This window comes from Anolis carolinensis, chromosome 1, assembly GCF_035594765.1.
Source record: "Anolis carolinensis isolate JA03-04 chromosome 1, rAnoCar3.1.pri, whole genome shotgun sequence".
NCBI lineage: Eukaryota > Metazoa > Chordata > Lepidosauria > Squamata > Dactyloidae > Anolis > Anolis carolinensis.
In genome coordinates this window covers 283,344,346-283,364,960 of record NC_085841.1, presented here as the reverse complement: position 1 = coordinate 283,364,960, position 20,615 = coordinate 283,344,346, and the positions used below count along the sequence as shown (strand labels likewise).

At 37.3% G+C, this 20,615-nt stretch overlaps 1 protein-coding gene across 2 annotated transcripts in view; it reads right to left on the bottom strand.

The window, feature by feature from the left end:
* The window catches only part of kif18a (kinesin family member 18A), a 56,012-nt gene that overhangs the window by 7,282 nt on the left and 28,115 nt on the right, over positions 1 to 20,615 (bottom strand). For both annotated transcript variants that reach the window (XR_001730739.2, XM_003225630.4), the window contains exon 14: positions 1,182 to 1,665. Coding sequence is in view for 1 of the 2 variants with exons in the window: in XM_003225630.4 (XP_003225678.2) it covers positions 1,182 to 1,665 (484 nt within the window). In the remaining variant the exon portion in view is untranslated. The remainder of the gene's footprint in view (positions 1 to 1,181; positions 1,666 to 20,615) is intronic.

The window sequence follows — 20,615 nt, the reverse complement described above, 5'->3', positions numbered from 1 at the left end:
CAAAGCCTTTTGTGGAAATTATTTTATTGGAATATTTATAATAATGTAAAGAGAATACTTCCTTTATAATTAACAAAATGACTACATCTCAAATAACATTATTTTAGGTCCCAAACCTGATATATCTTATCAATAGTTTATCTTTCTTTTGTTAAGGTATGACAACAATAGCTTCTTCAACTTTCTTCACACTCTATGAACTATTTAGCAGTTCAATTTCAAAAGGAGAAAAAACAGATTTAGTATAATTAGTAAAACATTATGTTTCACTAAAAGATTACACAGCCCAACCCAAAAATCCCCACAAAATTTCTTTATTTGTATTCCGCCCTATCTCCCCGAGGGGAACTCAAGGGAGGATTCTAGCATAAATAACACAAAGCAAACATTCAATGCCTAAGAATACAGATAAGGTAAAAGCTTCCATTTCTGGCTCTTGAGGGGTGGTGCTCAGCTCCGGCTCTGAGGGGTGGTGCTAATTTCCATTTCTAAGCCGAAGAGCTTGCATTATCCATAGACACCTCCTAGGTCATGTGGCTGGCATGACTGCATGAAGCGCAGTTTACCTTCCTGCCAAGGTAGTACCTATTGATCTACTCACATGTTTTCCAACTGCTAGGATGGCAGAAGCTGGTGCTAACAGTGGGAGCTCATCCTGTCCCATGGATTTGAACTGCCAACCTTCTGGTCAGCAAGTTCAGCAGTTTAACCCGTTACATCACCACGACCCATTTATTTCATTTTATTATAGGGGGACATAATTACTATTTAATGTCTTTACTAAATGTTTGCTTCTTCCCTACCCTCCGTGTTTAGAATCATGAACTGCAGCTCAAAAAGGTGAAAAAATGCAGACGAGGCAACATCTCTTCAATAAGGCTACACAATTTATTACATCAGCCTTTATACCCATCTAGTGCTTTCTATGTGTGCTGGACTACAACTTCCAAGACCCTAGCAAATAGACATGCTAATCACGGGTAGGAGTTGTGCTCCAATACATACAGAGGGTGCTCACTTGGGGAAGGGCACTTCATAGGCCTGATCATCATGAAGTTTTCATCACACATCAAGATGTGAACTAAGGCAATGACAACAGTTTTTTTTCTAAAAAGCAGCAGTACCAAAGCAAAAGTTTACAGCTGGAATGAAAATGGAGAAGGAAAAAGAGAAAGAAATACCTTTGCAAAACACTGCTACCATTACTTGGCTGTGAGTTGTTACTGTCTGCATCTGAAAGGTGATCTGTACCATCAGGATTATTTTCATGAAGAATAACTGTTGTATTTAAGTGGGTCTCGCAACTCATGTGATGCTCAATATCCCCAAGACTGTCTTGCTTTAGTCGTTCTTCTGCTTGTGTACTACAGCTGTTTGTCCCTTGAGGGCTTGCTGAAAGCAAGTCAGACTTTACCACAGTTTCTGAACACAAACTCTTCACGGGCTTCTGGCAGGCCTCTGGTGTATGCAGAATGGGATGGAATGCTTTGCTGACAGAATCCCCCAAGTGATTAGGGCTCAACTGACTGCAACGGTTCAGACTTGGTGCTACCAGGGGAGACTCTATTAGTTTCCGCCTTATTCTTTTGTTAAGAGGCACTTCATTTTCCACCTTGTGTTGTAGATGTGACTTGATTTTGTCTGATGAAGGAGCCAATGGTGTACCTAAGAGAGGGAAGCCTGCTTCATTAATTGTGCTAAGCTTTGGTTATTTGAAGTTGAAAACATCTGCAAAACTGCAAAGGTAGCTGTGAGAGAAGCTAGAATACATGTTTACACTGACACATGATTATATAATCACTCACAATTCTGGCTCTATTATGAGAAGCAGTCTTACAGTCACACCTCCTTCAAGTTTGATTCTGAGAACAGTGACCTTGTCCCTCAATGGTAACTACAACAGACTCTCTGTTGACTACATGTAGTTGGAGATTGATTGGTGCTGGATAAATGTTGCTTGAAGGATACGATTAAAAATGGGCCCAACTAATACCATAATAATATTTTATTTATTTATTTCCATCATTTCTATCCCGCCCTTCTCACCCGACGGGACTCAGGGCGGCTCACAATCCGGCAGAATTTGATAATATTAATAATATTAACATGAATAATAATAATAATAATAATAATAATCCTTATTTGTATTCTGCCTTATCTCCCCGAGGGGACTCAGCGGATTCCAACAAAAATTGGAAAACATTCAACATTCATAAATACAAATACAAATAATGAACCAACCAGATCCCAATATAAACCAACATCTAAGAAAAAATTATATTATACAATAAAAAAATGGTAACATAACTTGTCAATTAACTTACATCTAACATAAAAACATAAACATACATTTATATAAACCATAATTAAAATTCATTTAATATTTATTAAAATTATTATGTGGCCAGTAAAATAAACAGAACCAACAGTGCCAGAGTATAATACGATTTCCAGTCAATGGTATATTAACTATATATAGACTTCTAATCTATACTCCATACTACACCATACCATCAACTCTGTATGGACAATAAAAGCAAATTAAGGAAAATAAAGGCAAACTAAATTAAATGTAACACAGTTTTATTGTATTATAAAAACAACTTTGTGAATGAAGTATTTCTTCAATTTTTTGCCAATTGCTTGAGAGTTCTGGTTTCTTGTGTTTCAATTCAGTGAGGGTCTGCTGTATTATCTTTTGTGGTTTGCAAAATAATTTTAACTACTTATCTTTTCTGGAGTGCAATCCTCCAGAGGTTTCTGGATTGTAATTCCCAGAATTCCTCTATAGTATCAGCCCTACAATGTTGTAAGTTATGTAAGTGGCAGCCTGCCAACATCTGGAGGGCAACATTCTTGCTTTAAAATGATAAACTCTGCTTTTTCCAAGCTTTTCAATTGAACAAGGAAGCATAGATGAAGAAACTTTACATCAGATTAAGTCAAGTCTAAGCTCACTATAGATGTGAAAGTGTTGCTGACACTGACAGAATATAGCTAACTTCTTAAATTCATTCTGGTCTTAGAAGAAGACTGTGCCAGTAATTCCCTATAGGGTTTCTTTGGAAGAGGAAGAAGAATCTGTCAAAGGAACACCTATTTCTTTGGGAAATCATATGCATCATTATTACAATGGGAAGGTTAGTAAAAAGAGTCACCTTTCCACATTTGCAGATTTAACTTTAACAGTTTTGATTATCTTCAGATTTGATTAATATGTTCTCTCTAGGAATTTCTGCTGGAAATCAACCATAGAGTTGTACTAGATGATCCATAGCAGGGGTGTCAAATCAATTTTCATTGAGGCTCACACCAGCCTTATTGTTGCCTTCTGTGGATCCATGGAGGGCCAACTATAATTCTGTTACATAGTGGTTAATGCTCTTCAGTTATTCAGTTTGAGTTTCCAGATATTATTGAAAGACAACTTTTCGCCATGCAAACTGGTGATAATTGCAACCCAATACCAGTTGTGGCCCTGAGGTTGGGGAGAAGTTAAAGGACATTTAAAGACATCCTATCCACAAGCATTGTATCTGAATTGAGAACCCACTATCCTGACTAAACAGAACAAACTGCAGCCTTCTTAATGTTACTGTATCACAACTCCCATCAGCATTATGTCTAATGTGGAGGAATGCAGAAGTTGTAGTCCAGCATCTGGAGGACCACATAAAATGACACGGAGGGCTGGATTCATCCCATGGGCCTTGAGTTTGACACATTTGATCTAGATATTAGTAGGGAGGAAACTTTTTGGGTCCTCAGCTTCTGGCAGAAGAGTTATACTGGAGGACCTGCAGATTCCTGGAGATGCATTCTCTCAGGATAAAAAACAGCAGGTTTACATTTGTTTTTTCTCTACTTTCACAATGGCCCGACTGTGTGTCTTTAACCAAAGTAAATGTAAAGGCTTGACTGTATTATTCAATGTCTGAACTAACAAGATAAGAAATGGCAAACCCTACTGAAATCAACAGGCCCCTATATGTTCTGAAAGTGGTAGCTAAGGGAGTCATCATAAAAAAGAAGATAACCCGAGTAAACACTTACACAGAGATCAGACTGCATTGCCCAGCCAGGAATACTCAGGGGTAGAGATTTGGGTGGCAGGGTCTAGGGACATGGGGCAAGGGACAGAAACCAAACTAAGAATTAGCTAAGTCAAGGCCTCATCACAACAGTGAAATGCAATCCTAATTTACGCTTTGATTGCAATGTAATTGTTGCTGTTTGGAACTGGTGGGCAACTACTACTAGATGAGGAGCAGTAAATGTGAAATATACTGCTTTGAAATTGGTTCCATCTTTTTGAAACACCCTATATTTCCAGGTGGCTGACTGCTTGAGCGACATATGCTTGAACAGAATAGTACAACCATAGAATGTTTTGATTGTTAAAAATGACATAATAGAAATAAATTGGGTAAAGATAAACATACATTCATTTTATTATAATTAGATTTTCAGCACCAGGAGAAAATCCACATACAAATCACTAAGAATTAATTCACTATTATTTGAATAGATTAATTCATTCTCAGTACACTAAATATTACTGTATTCATAATAATTACTTGAAATTTGATGTCAATTCATTTAATTTACGCTATAATGATTTACAGAGATTTTAATTCTTTAGGAAATACTATTTAATTTTAAAGTAACCTGGGAAACCATGAACTTTAGATTAACTTACTACAATAGAACATCACAGACAGCAGCAGTGCCAGCATAAGCAGCAAATTAAAAGCTTCCTGTTCCAAATGATAGGGGAAATGCTTTGCAAGGTTTTCAAAAGAGAGGCTTTCACTCAACAAGTAAAAAGTAAAGTAATTTAATGCACTTTTTCAATTGCACTGTGCAGTTTGCCGTTAGACTGACAATTGACAAGATAATTGACTATGTTAGTCAGTTACACTATATTATTTTATTTAATAGTCTGCTGCCAACTTTTGGCAGCACATTTTTAGAATCTAGGTTTTCTGGTGTGATAGAGCAAGGTATCATAAAACAAAATAAAAAGGGGTTAGAAATTACACATGGTTCCTGGCCCATATTTAGACCCTATCAGCCTGATGTCATCACTGACGGTTGATGGAAGAAGTTAGAAGGATCCTGCCCCAATCAAAACCTTTTTGGACATCTGTTCTCTAGAAGATGTCTCTGATGTGCAACTGCAGACCCCTAAACTTCATCTATGCATTTCTACTTCAGTGGAGCTGAGGGGAGGGAAAATATAAGGGAAGAAGTAGGAGAGATTGTTAAACCCAGAAAAACTGAACCAGTGGGGGACTTAAACAGCCTTTTTGCCTAGGGATTGCTCCTAATCCCCAATGGAAGTCATAACACCTCCCTGGGAAAACTTCACTTCAAAGACTGCTGCATCCTGACATAAACCACCCAAGGCCCAAGACCATGGAAATACATGTAAAGTGGTCTCTTGGTATGTGATGGGTTGGTTCCAGGACCCCTTGTGGATAAAAAAAAAATCCATGGATGCTCAAGTCCTATTACAAATAATGACATACTGAAATAGTGTTTGTCTTTTGTAATTTTTAGGGGAACATTTTCAAACTGTGGATAGTTGAATCTGTAGACATGGCTGACCATAGTTTAAACATTAAAAATCCAGTGTGTGGGAGAGCATCCTACTTTGTCTCACACCCTGCATTAGAAGAGTTATTTCTCTATCTAGTAGAGGCTGTAAGTGTGCTCTGATGCCAGCGGTTAGTGAATCCAGTCTAGATTCTAGTATAAGTTCTAATATGATTCTAGTATAAGTTTCAAAGCCTATCTTTAAAATAGATTCACCACATTGGATAGCTCTTCCAAAGGAGCCATCTAAAACTCATAATAGATTCAGCAATAACATTGCTGGTGCCTTTATCTTGGACATGGAAAATGTTCAAACCTAAAGTCATATATTGATTATCTTATTACCTCTATCAGTTCCAAAACTTTATTTAGTGATGACTCTTACTCGGTAAGCTTGAACATGTTTGCTTAGTATCTACTACATTTATATTCCAAATCTTTATGACACTTCCCCCTCAACACAGGGTTCTTCATACCCAACTACTACTTTATAAAATGGAAGTGGAGAACATATATGCTGACATCCTCTGGGAAGAGAGAAGCCTAAAGATACATAATATCTAAAGCAATAGTAAATTAACATCAAACACAAAACATGTAAATAATATTTTTCATTCTTCCCATTGTTTGTAGAGTGAGACAGGAGCTGCCGTCTCCAAGGTCTACTTGTTATTACTTATATACAACATAGTAGATCAGGCCTCTGATAATTTTACAATGTGGTTTGAGGCAAATAAATTTCAACAGCAGCAGTATGGGAGGGAAGGAAATGGGGGACTAAAACAATAATTTATCAATGCATAACTTTCCTGTTACTGATAGAACCATAATTAAAAGCAGCTGAGCGGGAATGCTAGAGAAAGAAGCCATTGTAATAATGGCTGATTTACAATACACATCACACAGTGAAGGGGTTAAGCACAGAAGGGAATGGGATAGAGGCAGGGAATATGTGCCCTACCTAGATGTTGTTAATCCTAGCCACCATAGCCAATGGTAAGTAATGATGGGAGTCAAGAGTCTAATAATATCTGGAGGGCCAGATATCCTCCAGCTAGAAGAGTTGAAAAAGTCAAAAGATCCCATGGAAGGCAGATAAAATAGCTTATTCCAGTGGCTTTCTAATCTTCTTTCATCTTATGAAAAATCATTAAATTATCCCCTTCTCTTGTCATTTAGAACTCCTATATACGTAAGGGCCAATTAATTTCCATTTCTACTGTATAATAAGATTAGCCATCTTAAAATATGTACTCAAAACAACTCCTGCTAGCATTTAATAGATGACCTTCTTATTTGGTCCAGTGCAAACAAGAGAGTCTAGAATAATGTGAAGAAATAAGCTATGGCATGTACCCTTATTGTTTCCATGTCACTTCTGCCTCTGGTACCAAATTTTCTGTTAGAGAAACAACACTCAGGGATCAATCGACTTACTCAAATGAGGTATATCTGCCTAATTGATAGTCAAAAACTCAGTTACTTGAGACTTTATGTGGCTGTTATTTGAAAGATTAGCTTGGAGAAGAGGAAGTTAAGACGTGATATGATAGCCAAATTTAAGTCTTTGAAAAGATGACAAATTGAAGATGGAGCAAGAATGTTTTCTGCTGCTCTAGAGATTTTGACATGAAGCGATGGATTCAAATTGCAGAAAAAGAGATTCCACCAAAACATTAGGAAGAACTTCTTGATGGTAAGAGCTGTTTTGCCATAAAATATGCTGTCTCGGTAGCGTCTCTTTCTCTGGAGGTTTTTAAACAGAGGCTAGGTGGCCATCTGTTTGCTGATGTGTATTCCTAACATTGCAATGCTGAAAGTTGGAATGGATGGCCCTTGTCGTCTATTCCAACTCTAGGATTCTATTACTATATTCTCACTTAAAAACCTACTCCTTCTTTCCGACATATTAGGGAGGCCCTTCTCTCTGTCCCAATGCCATAAAAGGAAAGTCTGGTGGGAACATGGGAGAGGGCCTTCTCAGGTTACCCCCAGACTCTGGAAATCCCTTCCCAGAGAAGATCAATTGGCTTTTCTGTTCCACCAGGGATTTGATGAGTGACTGTATGTATAGTGCCCATCTCAACTAAGCAACACACCAGATTTTGCTAAATTGCTGTTATTTAATGGTGTATGTTTTAATCTGTTTTAAATATTTTGATTGTGTAATATTGTTTTATCTTTTGTATCTTGTGAATTTTTCAATCATGTTTTTTAAAAATCTGTTGAATGTAGCTCTGAGTTTTTTATTGGGAAAAGGTAGGCTAGAAATAAATAAATAAATTTGGCATGGGGATCCCAGCACTACTCAATCATTATATTGATATTAATTTCATTACTTGCTGGCTTATGCATTATAGTCTCCAGAAAGAAACATTGCACCTCTGAAGAACAGATGATGCATCCTCCAAATACTGACATTTTAAACCCTAGGGTACCAGCTATTTCAGCTTGAATAGTCACTGTTTTGAACGTCCATAATATGCTTTGCCTGGGGAATCCAGTTCAAATCTCCCAAACTGCTACATATTAAACATGTGGGTAACATTTTAAAATATTAATTTATGAGGTGTTACTCTAGCGCAAGCATCTGAAATTTTGTGTCTCAGGAAAAAGCAGTGGTTGGCGTCTGATAGATTTGCCACTTATACATTACAGCACTGAGGTTCCACGTTCAGAAGGAAAAAACAAATTTGTTTACTGTAAGGCACTGGGGTTTTGCAAATGTCCTAAGAGCAACTGGGAAGGAAATCAGAAAAAAACATTTTGGTAAGGGTGCCAAGTTTTAGAAGCTTTCTGATTCCAAGTACTGAAACCACTTTTAAATTAACCGTAAATGTAAGCATTTAAACTATAAAACAGATAGGTAGAGAACATAAAGAGTATTGCCAACATTAATAATTTGTTAAACTTCATCACAGCGAGCCATATTTTATAGTGTACTACATTAATAAAAAGCAGATTGCAGGGGTTCTGTGCAACAGAAATATAAGTAGTAGGTAAAGGATAGTTTAGGACTTATGAAAGTACTGAAAAACAAAACTCAGACCAAAAGATACAATAAAATTATTATTTTAAAAAATGAGAAAAATAATATCCTGGTTTATCCTGTTCTTAAGATTTAGAAAGTTTTGTTTCAATATTGTTTGCTGGAACCAGATCGTATCTGATCTTGGAATGTAAGCAGGGTGAGTCATAGTTAATACTTGGATGGGAGACCAACAAATACCAGGTGCTGCAAGCTATATTTCAGAGGAAGGAACTTGTCGCCTCTGAGTATTTGTTATCTTTTAAAGCTTTATATACTACAATTCATGGAATTGGCAAAACCAGACAGGAAACTTAAAGGCACATATACACAGATTTACTTCAGGAGAGAAAAAAGGAGGAAAACGATTTAATGTAATCTGATGCCAATGTTTTGTGCCTGGCTTTCATTGCAATCACATGCATTTGTACTCTTCAAGTGAGTTTTACTGTGCTCACTGCTTCCCACATTCTAAAGAGTATACAGTGTTCCCTCACTTATTGCGGGGGTTACGTTCCAGGACCACCTGCAAAAAGTGAACATCCGCAAAGTAGGTACGCTATATTTGTGTTGTTTACAATCTCACTGGCAAGTAGTGTCTCTGTCCCCTTCTTGCCTCTCAAGCACACACATTCCTTGTGAGGCGAAAACAAAGCTGTTTCAGTCTCATTTTCTCTCCCTTTAGCTTTTCCTTCCTTCTTTCCTTAGGCTTCTCCTTAGGAAGGAAGTAGAAAGAGGGATTTATAATATTATTTTATGATTTATACTATTATTTTAGTGTTTATTAAAGAAACAGCGAAACAGCGAGGGTGCGAAAAGTGAACTGCGAAGTAGTGAGGGAACACTGTACTTTAAGTCCCAGATTTCATTTTTCAGAATCCAAAAAGTAGAAGAATGGATATAAACAAGAGATAAACATGAATTCAAAGAACAGAATGCCACTGTGTTTTACTGATGGCATCGAACATGTCAGACTGAACAAAACACCTTTCATGTACAGGCAGTCCCCAAGTTACGAACACGATAGGTTATGTAGGTTTGTTCTCAAGTTGAATGTGTTTGAAAATCAGAACAGGTATATTTTTAAGTGTAACACCAGCCATATATATACCTTTGGATAGCAAAGGGAAGGGTTAACACTTCGGTGGTGTTTGTTTTGCTGTTTGTTCAGAAGATTTGATCTTACTTTCTGTCCCTGTGATAATTGGATTTTGAAAAATTTGGTTTGCTGGGGAAACAAGGATTGGTGATACAGGTTCAGTGGGGACACCTTTTCCCTACAATAACTCTTTCAGCAGTGAATTTCCCTTCCTAGAAGTAGATTTCCTTCCAGTTGTCTCACTCCCGTTTGTAACTATAAGTTGTTTTAAGTTGGATGTTTGTAACTCAGGGACTGCCTGTAGTTGACTGGGAAATGTTGAATTCTGAAGATTAAAACAGGAGTGGGAACCAGGTACTTTTATATTCCAACGTCCAATTGGACCTAATCAGCTCAGCCAATAATAATAAAAAATTATTTTATTCTTATATCTCGCCACCATCTCCAAGGGACTCAGGACGGCTTACATATGGGACAAAATGCCCATAAGACAAAAATACAAAACATCCATTAAAGCAAGATACAGATAAAATAAAAACATAGTAACATATAACAATAAAAAAACCCCCACAATTAAAATAAAACATCAATATAAAATAGCAGTGGGACCCAACGCAAACCATGCTCAGCAAAACCAATAACCAGTAGTACAATGGGCATGACCAGGCTATAAAAGGGCCAGGCATGGGATAGTGCAAGCAGCACTAACATAAGGCCGGGGTATTGGATGAATTGCAGAGAACAAATATTATCAGGGAATCTAGAGACTGGGCATTTATAGTTAGGGACTAGGCATTCTCAAATGCTAGCTGAAACATCTAGGTTTTCAAATCCCTACAAAAGGAGAAGTTTGGGAGCTTTCCTAATCTCCCTTGGAAGAGGTGCCCCCCCTCCTTCCAAAATCGGGAGGGGGGCCCAACACCGAAAAGGCTCTCCCCCTTGTCCCCACCAACCGTGCTTGTGACAGTGGTGGGAGCGAGAGGAGGGCCTCTCCGTTAGAGCCTGCGCTGGATCATAGAGGGAGATGCCGTACTGAAGATAGGCAGGACTCAAACCGTTTAGGGCTTTATAGGTCATAATCTGCACTTTGAATGAAGACAAACTTATCGGCAGCCAGTGAAGCTGCTTTAAAAGGGGCGTTGTGCGCTCCCTATAATTAGCTCATTAGCCTGGCTGCAGATCTTTGTACCAGATTCAATTTCTGGGCCGTCTTCAAAGACAGTCCCATGTAGAGTGCATTGCAGTAATCCAAGGCATGGACTACCGTGGACCAATGTTGAGGAATGCTGGGAGAAACAATCTGACAACACCTGGATTTAAAAAATCTCATACAAATTAACAAGTCTTGAGTTATATGGATTTTGAGAGCCAATATAGTATAGTGGTGTGAGTGTTGAAGTAGGATTCTGGGAAATAAAGATCTGAAACCCTGGTCAGCCATGGAAACCCACCAGGTGATCTGTCAGAATCCAAACACTCTCAACTTCAGAGGAAGTCAATGGCAAACCTCCTCTGAATAAATCTTACAAAGAAACCCCATGACAGGTTTTCCTTAGGGTGTTATTAATTGGAAACAACTTGAAAACACATGACAACAGCGGCAACCCATTCAATCAACATTTCCTGCTAGATGCATGACAACCACTTATTCAATCAATGTTCCACACTGTGTTATGTTCAGAAGGCATTTAATCTTTGTACATACATGTGCATGTGTTCACACTTCTTGTTTCTATGCCTGAGAAGGAAGTCTAAATGTTTTTGACTAACTCAGGTTTGCTCACTCCTGTAGTGCTAACCTATAATTTAGTATTTCATCTAATACAGCCAATGAGTGCATGGTTGAAGAAGTTTTGAATGGGGGCCTGATAGCTCACACCCAAAGCTGCAATGCTAAGCCACCCTTTTGACACTATCAATACAATTTTATTGCATTATGAACAAAAACAATGCATCCATATAAAATATAGCTGGATATTTGAATGCGTACCAGCCCCACATCATTTAATTAGATCATGAAGCACACAATAGAGCAAATATTTAACAGATGAAATTAGTTTTAAATGGAGTATTACATGAGGGGAAATTATATCAAGCGTTGGATTAAGTTATATATCAAGGTTGGCTTAGGTGCAAAGTCAGTCAAGAAAAGCCGAAACATTTGCCTTCAAGAGAGATCACCATATCCTTTTCATATTGCATCACAACACACAATATACCAGAATGAACCAGCATTTTTCCATTTATGGCCATAAATTAATTAATTAGATATTCAAAATGGTTTTAAGTTCCAAGATTTGTTTTTGATTTCTATCAAGTGTGCTACTGAATACAGAAAACTACACTGTTATTTCAAGATTGAGGTCCTTTGCATATTTACCTGGGATTAAACACCATTCCCCACATTGGGACTTAAGATCTGAGTAAACATGCACATCCAAATACGTGCCACACATCCTAATATGTACTTTCGGCAAGCTTTTTTGCACACTACTCAAAATGGAGCTCATCACAAAAATATTCAAACAAATAAATCCAATCTGTTTCAATTAGGAGCCTCTGGACAGCTTGGTGATGTTGTGTAATGCCCACAGAAATCTCCACTAATAAGGAACTAATTTATCAAGTATTGAATATACAAATGCAAGAGGTAGCATGGTATCAAGTAATGTGAAAAGTGTGAAAGTAGTGTTTAGCAAACATGAGTCATAGCCTGCAAATGTCGAGCTCATGTCAAGAAGACATTGATGAATGAGACTAGTTCTAATTCAGTTTGGGACAAAATAATGGGCTGGGATTTTTCTTCTTCCAGAACCCATGCTGATACATGCATGAAGGGATATATGTGGAATCTGTGTTAAATTAAGTCTGCAAGGTTGTTCGGTTAAAGTGAAATCAAATATTAATATATTCATTTCAATAAACATTTCTGGGCTTCCAATGATTGATCCAATTATGCTACTAATCATAAATTTTGATTCTTTTAACAGCTTTCTGACTCACGGAATTTCGAGCAGCAAATGTTGCCTAGTGAATGAATTTTGGTTATTCAATATTCATGTGACCCAAAGGCGTTATTATACTGGGCAATTTAATGACATTCTTAAGCCAATAAATGCCATGTGAAGAAGCTACAAAACTGCTTGCGGTCTGAAGAATGGCAACATAGTCATTAGTGCAATTCAATTACTCACAAGGAAGAAAGGAAGTTGTAACATAAACATTTGAATGGAAGAACCTCTCCAGCATGTACAGGTAAGAGAGTAAGAAACTGATAATTCTGTGTTTGAAAGTCAATATTTTGATAATGACAAGAATTCCTAGCAATTAGCTCTCCCCAATAATAAACTGGTGTTGCTTTTGGTCACTTAAGGAAGTAAATGGACACTGCCCCCTATTTTTCAAAATGGATTTCTGTTCCCTAAAGTACAGCAAGGATTAATGAAATGGGATACCTGACACCATGCCAAGAACCTTATCCTTCACAGAAACACCAGCAAATGCCTGGCTGCAAGTACAGTTCTTGCCCACATCTCACACATAGAGGGAGCACGGATCACACCATCAATCAAAACCCAAAACATGAGCATGGCATGTCACTCTTATGCTAGAGCTTAGGCTTTACTTGACTTGTATAATAATTTATGCTACACTCAATGGCAGGAGCTAACTACCACAGCTGTGTATGATTTTGCAATCTGTTATGACCCCACACTCGCTTTAGCCAAACGTGAGCTCTCCCTACATTTCTTCCCCTCTTTGTCTTTTTTGGAAAACCCATCTGAGGGGAAACTAAGAGCAAAGCAAGATGTCATTGCACAGACAAGTTTCAAATCTTACTCACATCCAAGTGCTACTGAAAACCAGCAAAGTCTCCAGTGAGGGATGAAAGGACTGGTGGATTCAATTAAACACACTCACATCCACTAGCCCACACCATTCCCACTCCTTTGGGCAGAAACAATCTCTTAAAAATCTCAAGCATTTGAAGAAGCAAGTTACCACATATCAGCAAATTAGAAATCAAACTGTCATGAGATTCATGTGACTGTCACCTAACATGGCCAAGCTATCAGAGAAAGCTGATTCAAGGGAATGGCAATTTGCATGTACACTTGAAAATGGGGGTGGTTCTGAACATGTTTTGGAGGCAGCTAGAAAGATTAATAAAAAGAGTTATAAAAAGTTAAAACATTTTCACAGAAATATAAGGTGAAAATAGTACTAATAAAGTTTTCTTTGCATGTACTCCTAAAGTGCATCAGTACTAGTGTGAAAAGGATTGTTTAGGTCAAGGCCATCCGACATCTGTGCTGCACTTAACAGGTTTCTGGTAATTCTAATATTCATTCAATTTCCTTAGAACATCTGCTAGAGCAGGGAAGCCTCATAAATTCCTCATTCCTACCAATGGGCTGGATCTTTAGTTTGCGGACTGGAAATGGCTATTCGACAACCCACCCATTTTTAGGAGATGTGCAAAAATGGATCTGCGGGTCTCCTGGAATTCAGGCAGAAGAAGCGGATTAAGACAAGTGGAAAGAATCATAGAATCATAGAATAGTAGAGTTGGAAGAGACCACATGGGCTATCCAGTCCAACCCCCTGCTAAGAAGCAGGAAATCGCATTCAAAGCACCCCCGACAGATGGCCATCCAGCCTCTGCTTAAAAGCCTCCAAAGAAGGAGCCTCCACCACGGCCCCGGGGAGAGAGTTCCACTGTCGAACAGCTCTCACAGTGAGGAACCCTTCCATTTACAGAGAAGCTACTCTAGATTTCAACCTTATATCAATTGTGATACCAGAACAGAAACAAAAGGTAAAAAAAAAACAACAACACTTGCATGTTTGTTTTGAATTTCATCAAAGAAGGACAATACCAAAATAGACTCAATATTTTGGTTATTAAAAAAAAGATCAGATTATCATAGGACATTTAAATCATGACTAATGTATAGTTTTTTTTTGTTTTTGTTTTTTTACAAAATAAGCTTAACACTGACATCATAGATACCCATGGCCATATCTACATGTGTCAAACGCAAGACCTGCAGGATGAATTCAGCCCATCATGTAATTTCACATGGCCCATGAGGCTTTTAATGCCAGTGCAACATAGTTGCAATTATACAGTCCTACAATTACAAACAGTCCTTTGAAAGCAACCATAAACCTGTTGTGGCCCTTGGTAAAAAAAATGAGTTTGACACCCTTGTTCAAAACCTCTTCTGGCTCATGGATTCTTTTAAGAATCTGATCAAGGCTATGGGCTCTGTCCCCAGGGAAAAATATACCTTTTAAAGTAGCAGCAAGGAAATTAAAGTTTAAAAAATATCATTCTATGATTTTATTTTGTGCACACAACTCACAAGCCCCCTCAAGCTGCCTAGATTTCAGGTTAAGAGCCCTAGCATAAAATGTTTCAGGGTTGGAAAGAAGGAATCTATATATATAAAAGAGTGATGGAATCCCGGCAACCAACAAAACAACAAAACTAAACACCCCACAACCTAGAAAATTGACAGCACAACCCCTCATCCATGCCTCTAGGTTGATACAACAAAAAGAAAAGAAAAATAAAGTCCTAATTAGACGTAGAGGAATAATTGTTTTTATCCAATTGCTGCCAGTTAGAAGGCTAAGCTCCGCCCACTCGGTCTCCTAGCAACCCACGGGACAGGCACAGTTAGGCCTCACTTAGGCCCCGTCCACACTGCCTATAAAATACAGATTATCAGATTTTAACTGGATTATATGGCAGTGTAGACTCAAGGCCCTTCCACACAGCTATATAACCTATTTATAATCTTATATTATCTGCTTTAAACTGATTATCTTGACATCATGTTATACAACAAATTTGACAGAAAAAGTAGTTCCATGCGCAGTAATGCTATGTAGTAATTACTGTATTTAGAAATTTACCACCAAAATATCTCAATGAATTTAAAACACTGACTACAAAAACATTGACTACTAAAAGGCAGACTGTGTTGGATAATCCAGAACATTGAATAAGCAAATGCTGAATAAGTGAGAATATACTGTAATATGAAATAATTACTATGGTATAATAAAACAGAACAATACAATCTATAAAATCACAACACTAAATAAAGAACAACACTCTGAAAACAGGGGAATTCCACACAGGAAAAAATCAGGGCCAGCTAACACCTCCCAACAAACTATTCCCATCACCAAAGTCTGGCAAATCCTCTGTTTTCTAAGGGCCACAGACAGTAGAAGCACAGAAAATATCGCAAAGAACACCACTCTAAAAACAAGAGAATTCCAGACAGGAAACAATCAGGGCCAGCTAACACCTCCCAACAAAAAATTCACTCAGGGAGGAAGCAACCAGGCTTTAAAGCTGCAAGGCCATTACATGCTAATCATTTTCTCTAATTGCAGCATTCATACTTGCCTCCAACAGACAAAAAAAAAAACAATCAGAAATATTGAATATTCACAACCTTTACGAAATAATATCCCCTGATGGCGCAGCGTGTTAAAGCGCTGAGCTACTAAACTTCTGGACTAAAACGTCACAGGTTTGAATTGGGGGAGCGAAGAGAGCCCCCACAATTAGCCCCAGCTTATACCAACCCTAAAGTTCAAAAACATGCAAATGAGAGTAGATGTATAGGTACTGCTCCGGCGGGAAGGTAACGGCGCTCCATACAGTCATGCCATATGACCTTGGAGGTGTCTATGGACAACGCCGGCTCTTTGACTTAAAAATGGAGATGAGCACCAATCCTCAGAGTCAGACACGACTAGACTTAATGTCAGGGGAAAACTTTTACCCTTTACCTTAACTACCACAATTCCTCAATACTTTATTTCCCATACCACCATACTTTGCCACAGCAACGCATGGCCGGGCACAGCTAGTAAATTAATAAAACTTGATTGTATGAACAAATAGTTTATGTAACGAGATAGAGGCTTAACTGTAATGGTTCTCAGCAGGAGGAAGCTAGTTAGGCTGGCTACCTAACGTGTTTGTGATTTAACAGCTATAGAATGTAAGGCTACATTAGCTTCAGCCCTTTAATTAGAGACAAGATGCTGCCAACAAGAGGATTAAATCTTACAGAGTAATAGCAACAGACCTCTGTTCAAGTTGAAGGGCCAAGTATGACTGCACATATATATTCATGTGAGAGTTTGCATAGATCTATTAAGATATAAACACGTGCAAATAATTTTCTAATTTGGAAAAAGGGAAAGGTTTAAATGTTTGTCAATTATACCAATATTTTACTTCCTATACTTCACTTTTGCAAGACATTCATCTCTTTCTTATGATATATTTGGCCCTCCATATGTTTATATTCTGCACCCACAAATTCAAACGTTAACATTTTGAAAAAAATACATTTAAAAAATCCAAAAATTAAAGCTTGATTTTTGCTATTCTATATAAGGAATACCATTTTACTGTGTCATTGTATATATAATGGGAATAGAGCACTCACAGATTTTTGTATCTTCGTGAGTGGATGCCAAATTCCCCCTGTATTGCATGTGTTAGGTGTGCAAAGAATACTGGCTCACTCACTGCTGATGGAAGAAATGATAGTCACTATGGACTTACCCTGTTTCCCCGAAAATAAGACAGGGTCTTATATTAATTTTTGCTCCCAAAGATGCACTAGGTCTTATTTTCAGGGGATGTCTTATTTTTCCATGAAGAAGAGCTCACATTTATAACAGCAAAATGAACATTTATTATATACTGTAAAGTAGTTGTCATCACAAACCAGCATAACCAGACAAACTATGAATCCTATCAAGAATGTCTTGTTACTACCATTATTTACATGTACAACAATCTATGGTACCTCTTGCAATTTAGGTTTCACAAGGTTTCCACGCTGATTTCTCTCTATTCTAGTTTCAATGTAGTCATGAATGATGAATAATATAATATACTATAATAATAATATGATAATATAATAATAATATAATGATATACAATATATTAATGAGATAATATAATATAGGATATAATAATAACAGAAAATGATAATAATATGGTATTAATAGGATAATATAATAATGGGATATAATAACAGAATAGCATAATAATATAATAATAATAGGATAATAGAATAGAATAATAGAATGGAATAGAATGATATAAAATATATTAATAGGATAATATAAAATGGAATATAATAATAGAATATGCTAATAATAATAAAATAATATGATAATATAATAGAATAATAGTATAGAATATAATGATATAAAATATATTAATAGGGTAATATAAAATGGAATTTAATAATAACAGAATAATAATATAATAATATGAAAATATAATAGACTAATAATAGAATAATAATATAATGATATAATAATAATAATAGAAAAATATAATATAATGATTTAAAATATATTAATAGGATAATATAATAATGGGATATAATAATATTAACATAATATGATGATAATAATATGGCAATAGAATAATAGTATAAAATAATCAGTTTCATGGCATAGGATAGGAAGATGAGAGGAGAATCCCAATGCGTCCTGTACCTTTAAGGGCAGAAGCAGCAGGACAAAAGCCCTCTTCCTTCCCTCCCTCCCACCCTCCCTTGCCCGGGCTCCAGGAGCCAATCAGAAGCCTCTGGGAAGAAGAGAGCATGGCCAGCATGGCCAGGACGGAGAAGGAAGAAATGGCAGCGCAGGCAGCAGCCACGGAAGGTTTTTCAAGCCTCGGGCTGGGGGAACAGGAAAGGCAAGGCAGGGAGGGAGGGAGGCACAGAAAGCAAGCACTTTCCCTCCCTCCCTCCCTCCCTCCCTCCCTCCGGTGTATGAATGAGTGCTGCTTCTGCCCTGCAGCCATGCTTCCCAATGGAACTCTGCTGCAGCCTTAGTTGCTAGGTCTTACTTTCAGGGGAGGCCTTATATTTGGCAATCTCCCCAAACCCCTGCTAGGTCTTATTCTTTGGGGAGGTCTTATTTTCAGGGAAACACGGTAGGTTCCTTTTACAGTACAATTCTAGTACTATGATTCTACATTAGGAACCATGGCAGCATTCTGTGAGATTCTGAGCTCTACAGTTTTGTGAGATGCTAGAGCTTGTGAGCTATGAGATCTAAATAACAGTCCATATACAGTAGAGTCTCACTTATCCAAGCTAAACGGGCCGGCAGAAGCTTGGATAAGCGAATATCTTGGATAATAAGGAAGGGTTAAGAAAAAGCCTATTAAACATCAAATTAGGTTATGATTTTACAAATTAAGCACCAAAACATCATGTTATACAACAAATTTGACAGTAAAAGTAGTTCAACACGCAGTAATGTTATGTTGTAATTACTGTATTTACAAATTTAGCACCAAAATATCGCGATATATTGAAAACATTGACTACAAAAATGGCTTGGATTATCCAGAGGCTTGGATAAGCGAGGCTTGGATAAGTGAGACTCTACTGTACTGCAAACCCTAGGATTCTATAGACTATTGTCACAAGAGTTATAATGCCCAGCTAGTTCAACCTCTTTTCATATGTTTTGTTTTCCATACCTCTTACCATCGTCACTTGGTTCATGAGGTCATGTTCCATACAACACTGGAACCAAGTTCTTTGTGGTTTTCAATCTAACCTTATATTCTGGATGAAATAATGCACCTGAAGAATCACGTAATTTCCATACTTTGGCTTAGGTTTTGTGGAGGCATAATGTGTACATGCTTGACCTGAAGGAGGGATGGTGGTGGAAAAGATCTTTAGTTATCCATCCTTCTATTGCCCTTGCTGACAACTCACATCTATCACTCCAGTTCCTTTCTCAACAACACCCAGAGCCTTCAAAACAGGGTTGATTTCTAACACAGCAGATTTCATTTTTTTTTCTCATTTGTTACCATGAAAATTTAGATTCACTCAGAAGAATAGCTAGACCTTGCACCAATATGGAAAAAAAAACCTTGCTTTAGAACAATGAAATTTACAGGTTGCTGAGAGTGCTTCCTCCACTTTAGGTATATTTCTTTAGTGAGTTGGTATTTTGAGGATTTACTTTTCAAGCTTACCAGAAAAAGGAAGCTGTCTGGAACAGGAACAGTGGATGGCAAATGAGCCAGTTATTTATGCTATAGCCTGTGAGAACTACACCCAATGAGGCCCAAAACCCACTTTTCGAGAAAAAAGATTTGTTTTAAAGGGAAGTTCACACTTCTGGAAGCTTCCAGGAGTAGTGATTCTAGCATTTCAATACATATTTTGCAGGGTTGGCAGGTATGGAATACGTATGTCACCTGCAGACCACAGGATTTACACCTCTGACTGAGGCAGACATTTGACATTACTCAAGAATTGATAAATGCCATATCCCAGTATAACCAACACTGAGCACAGCAAGCTACTGAAAGATACAATCACTCTTAAATATTATGAATCTGCTGTGAAATAACCTGTTGTTCACTGAAATTGTAACATTAGAAGCCTTTGTTTATACTCGATAGTATAATAATTTATGGCAAATTATAGTTCTTATGTTGAGGAGGACATTCGCAAAAAACAAATAAACCTTTCCAAATTGCTTACTCTTAGGAATCAATCTACATTTAAGAGCAAAGCAGTATACTATGATCGCTAGCAAACTGAGCTAATACATACACACTCTTCCTGTTTGATTCCCAAGATACATTTTTAAATTAAAATTATGTTGTATAAATACCTCACCTTTAACATAAATGAAACATCGTAATTGGGAAACCCAAATATGAAAAATGATCTGAAACATTTTTCATTGACTTATTTATAAATTACTGAAATGATGTCCGTACATTTTTATATAAATGTGAACATTATGTTGAGAACACACACATTAGTGTCTGCAAATTCATAAACGGATTGAGTT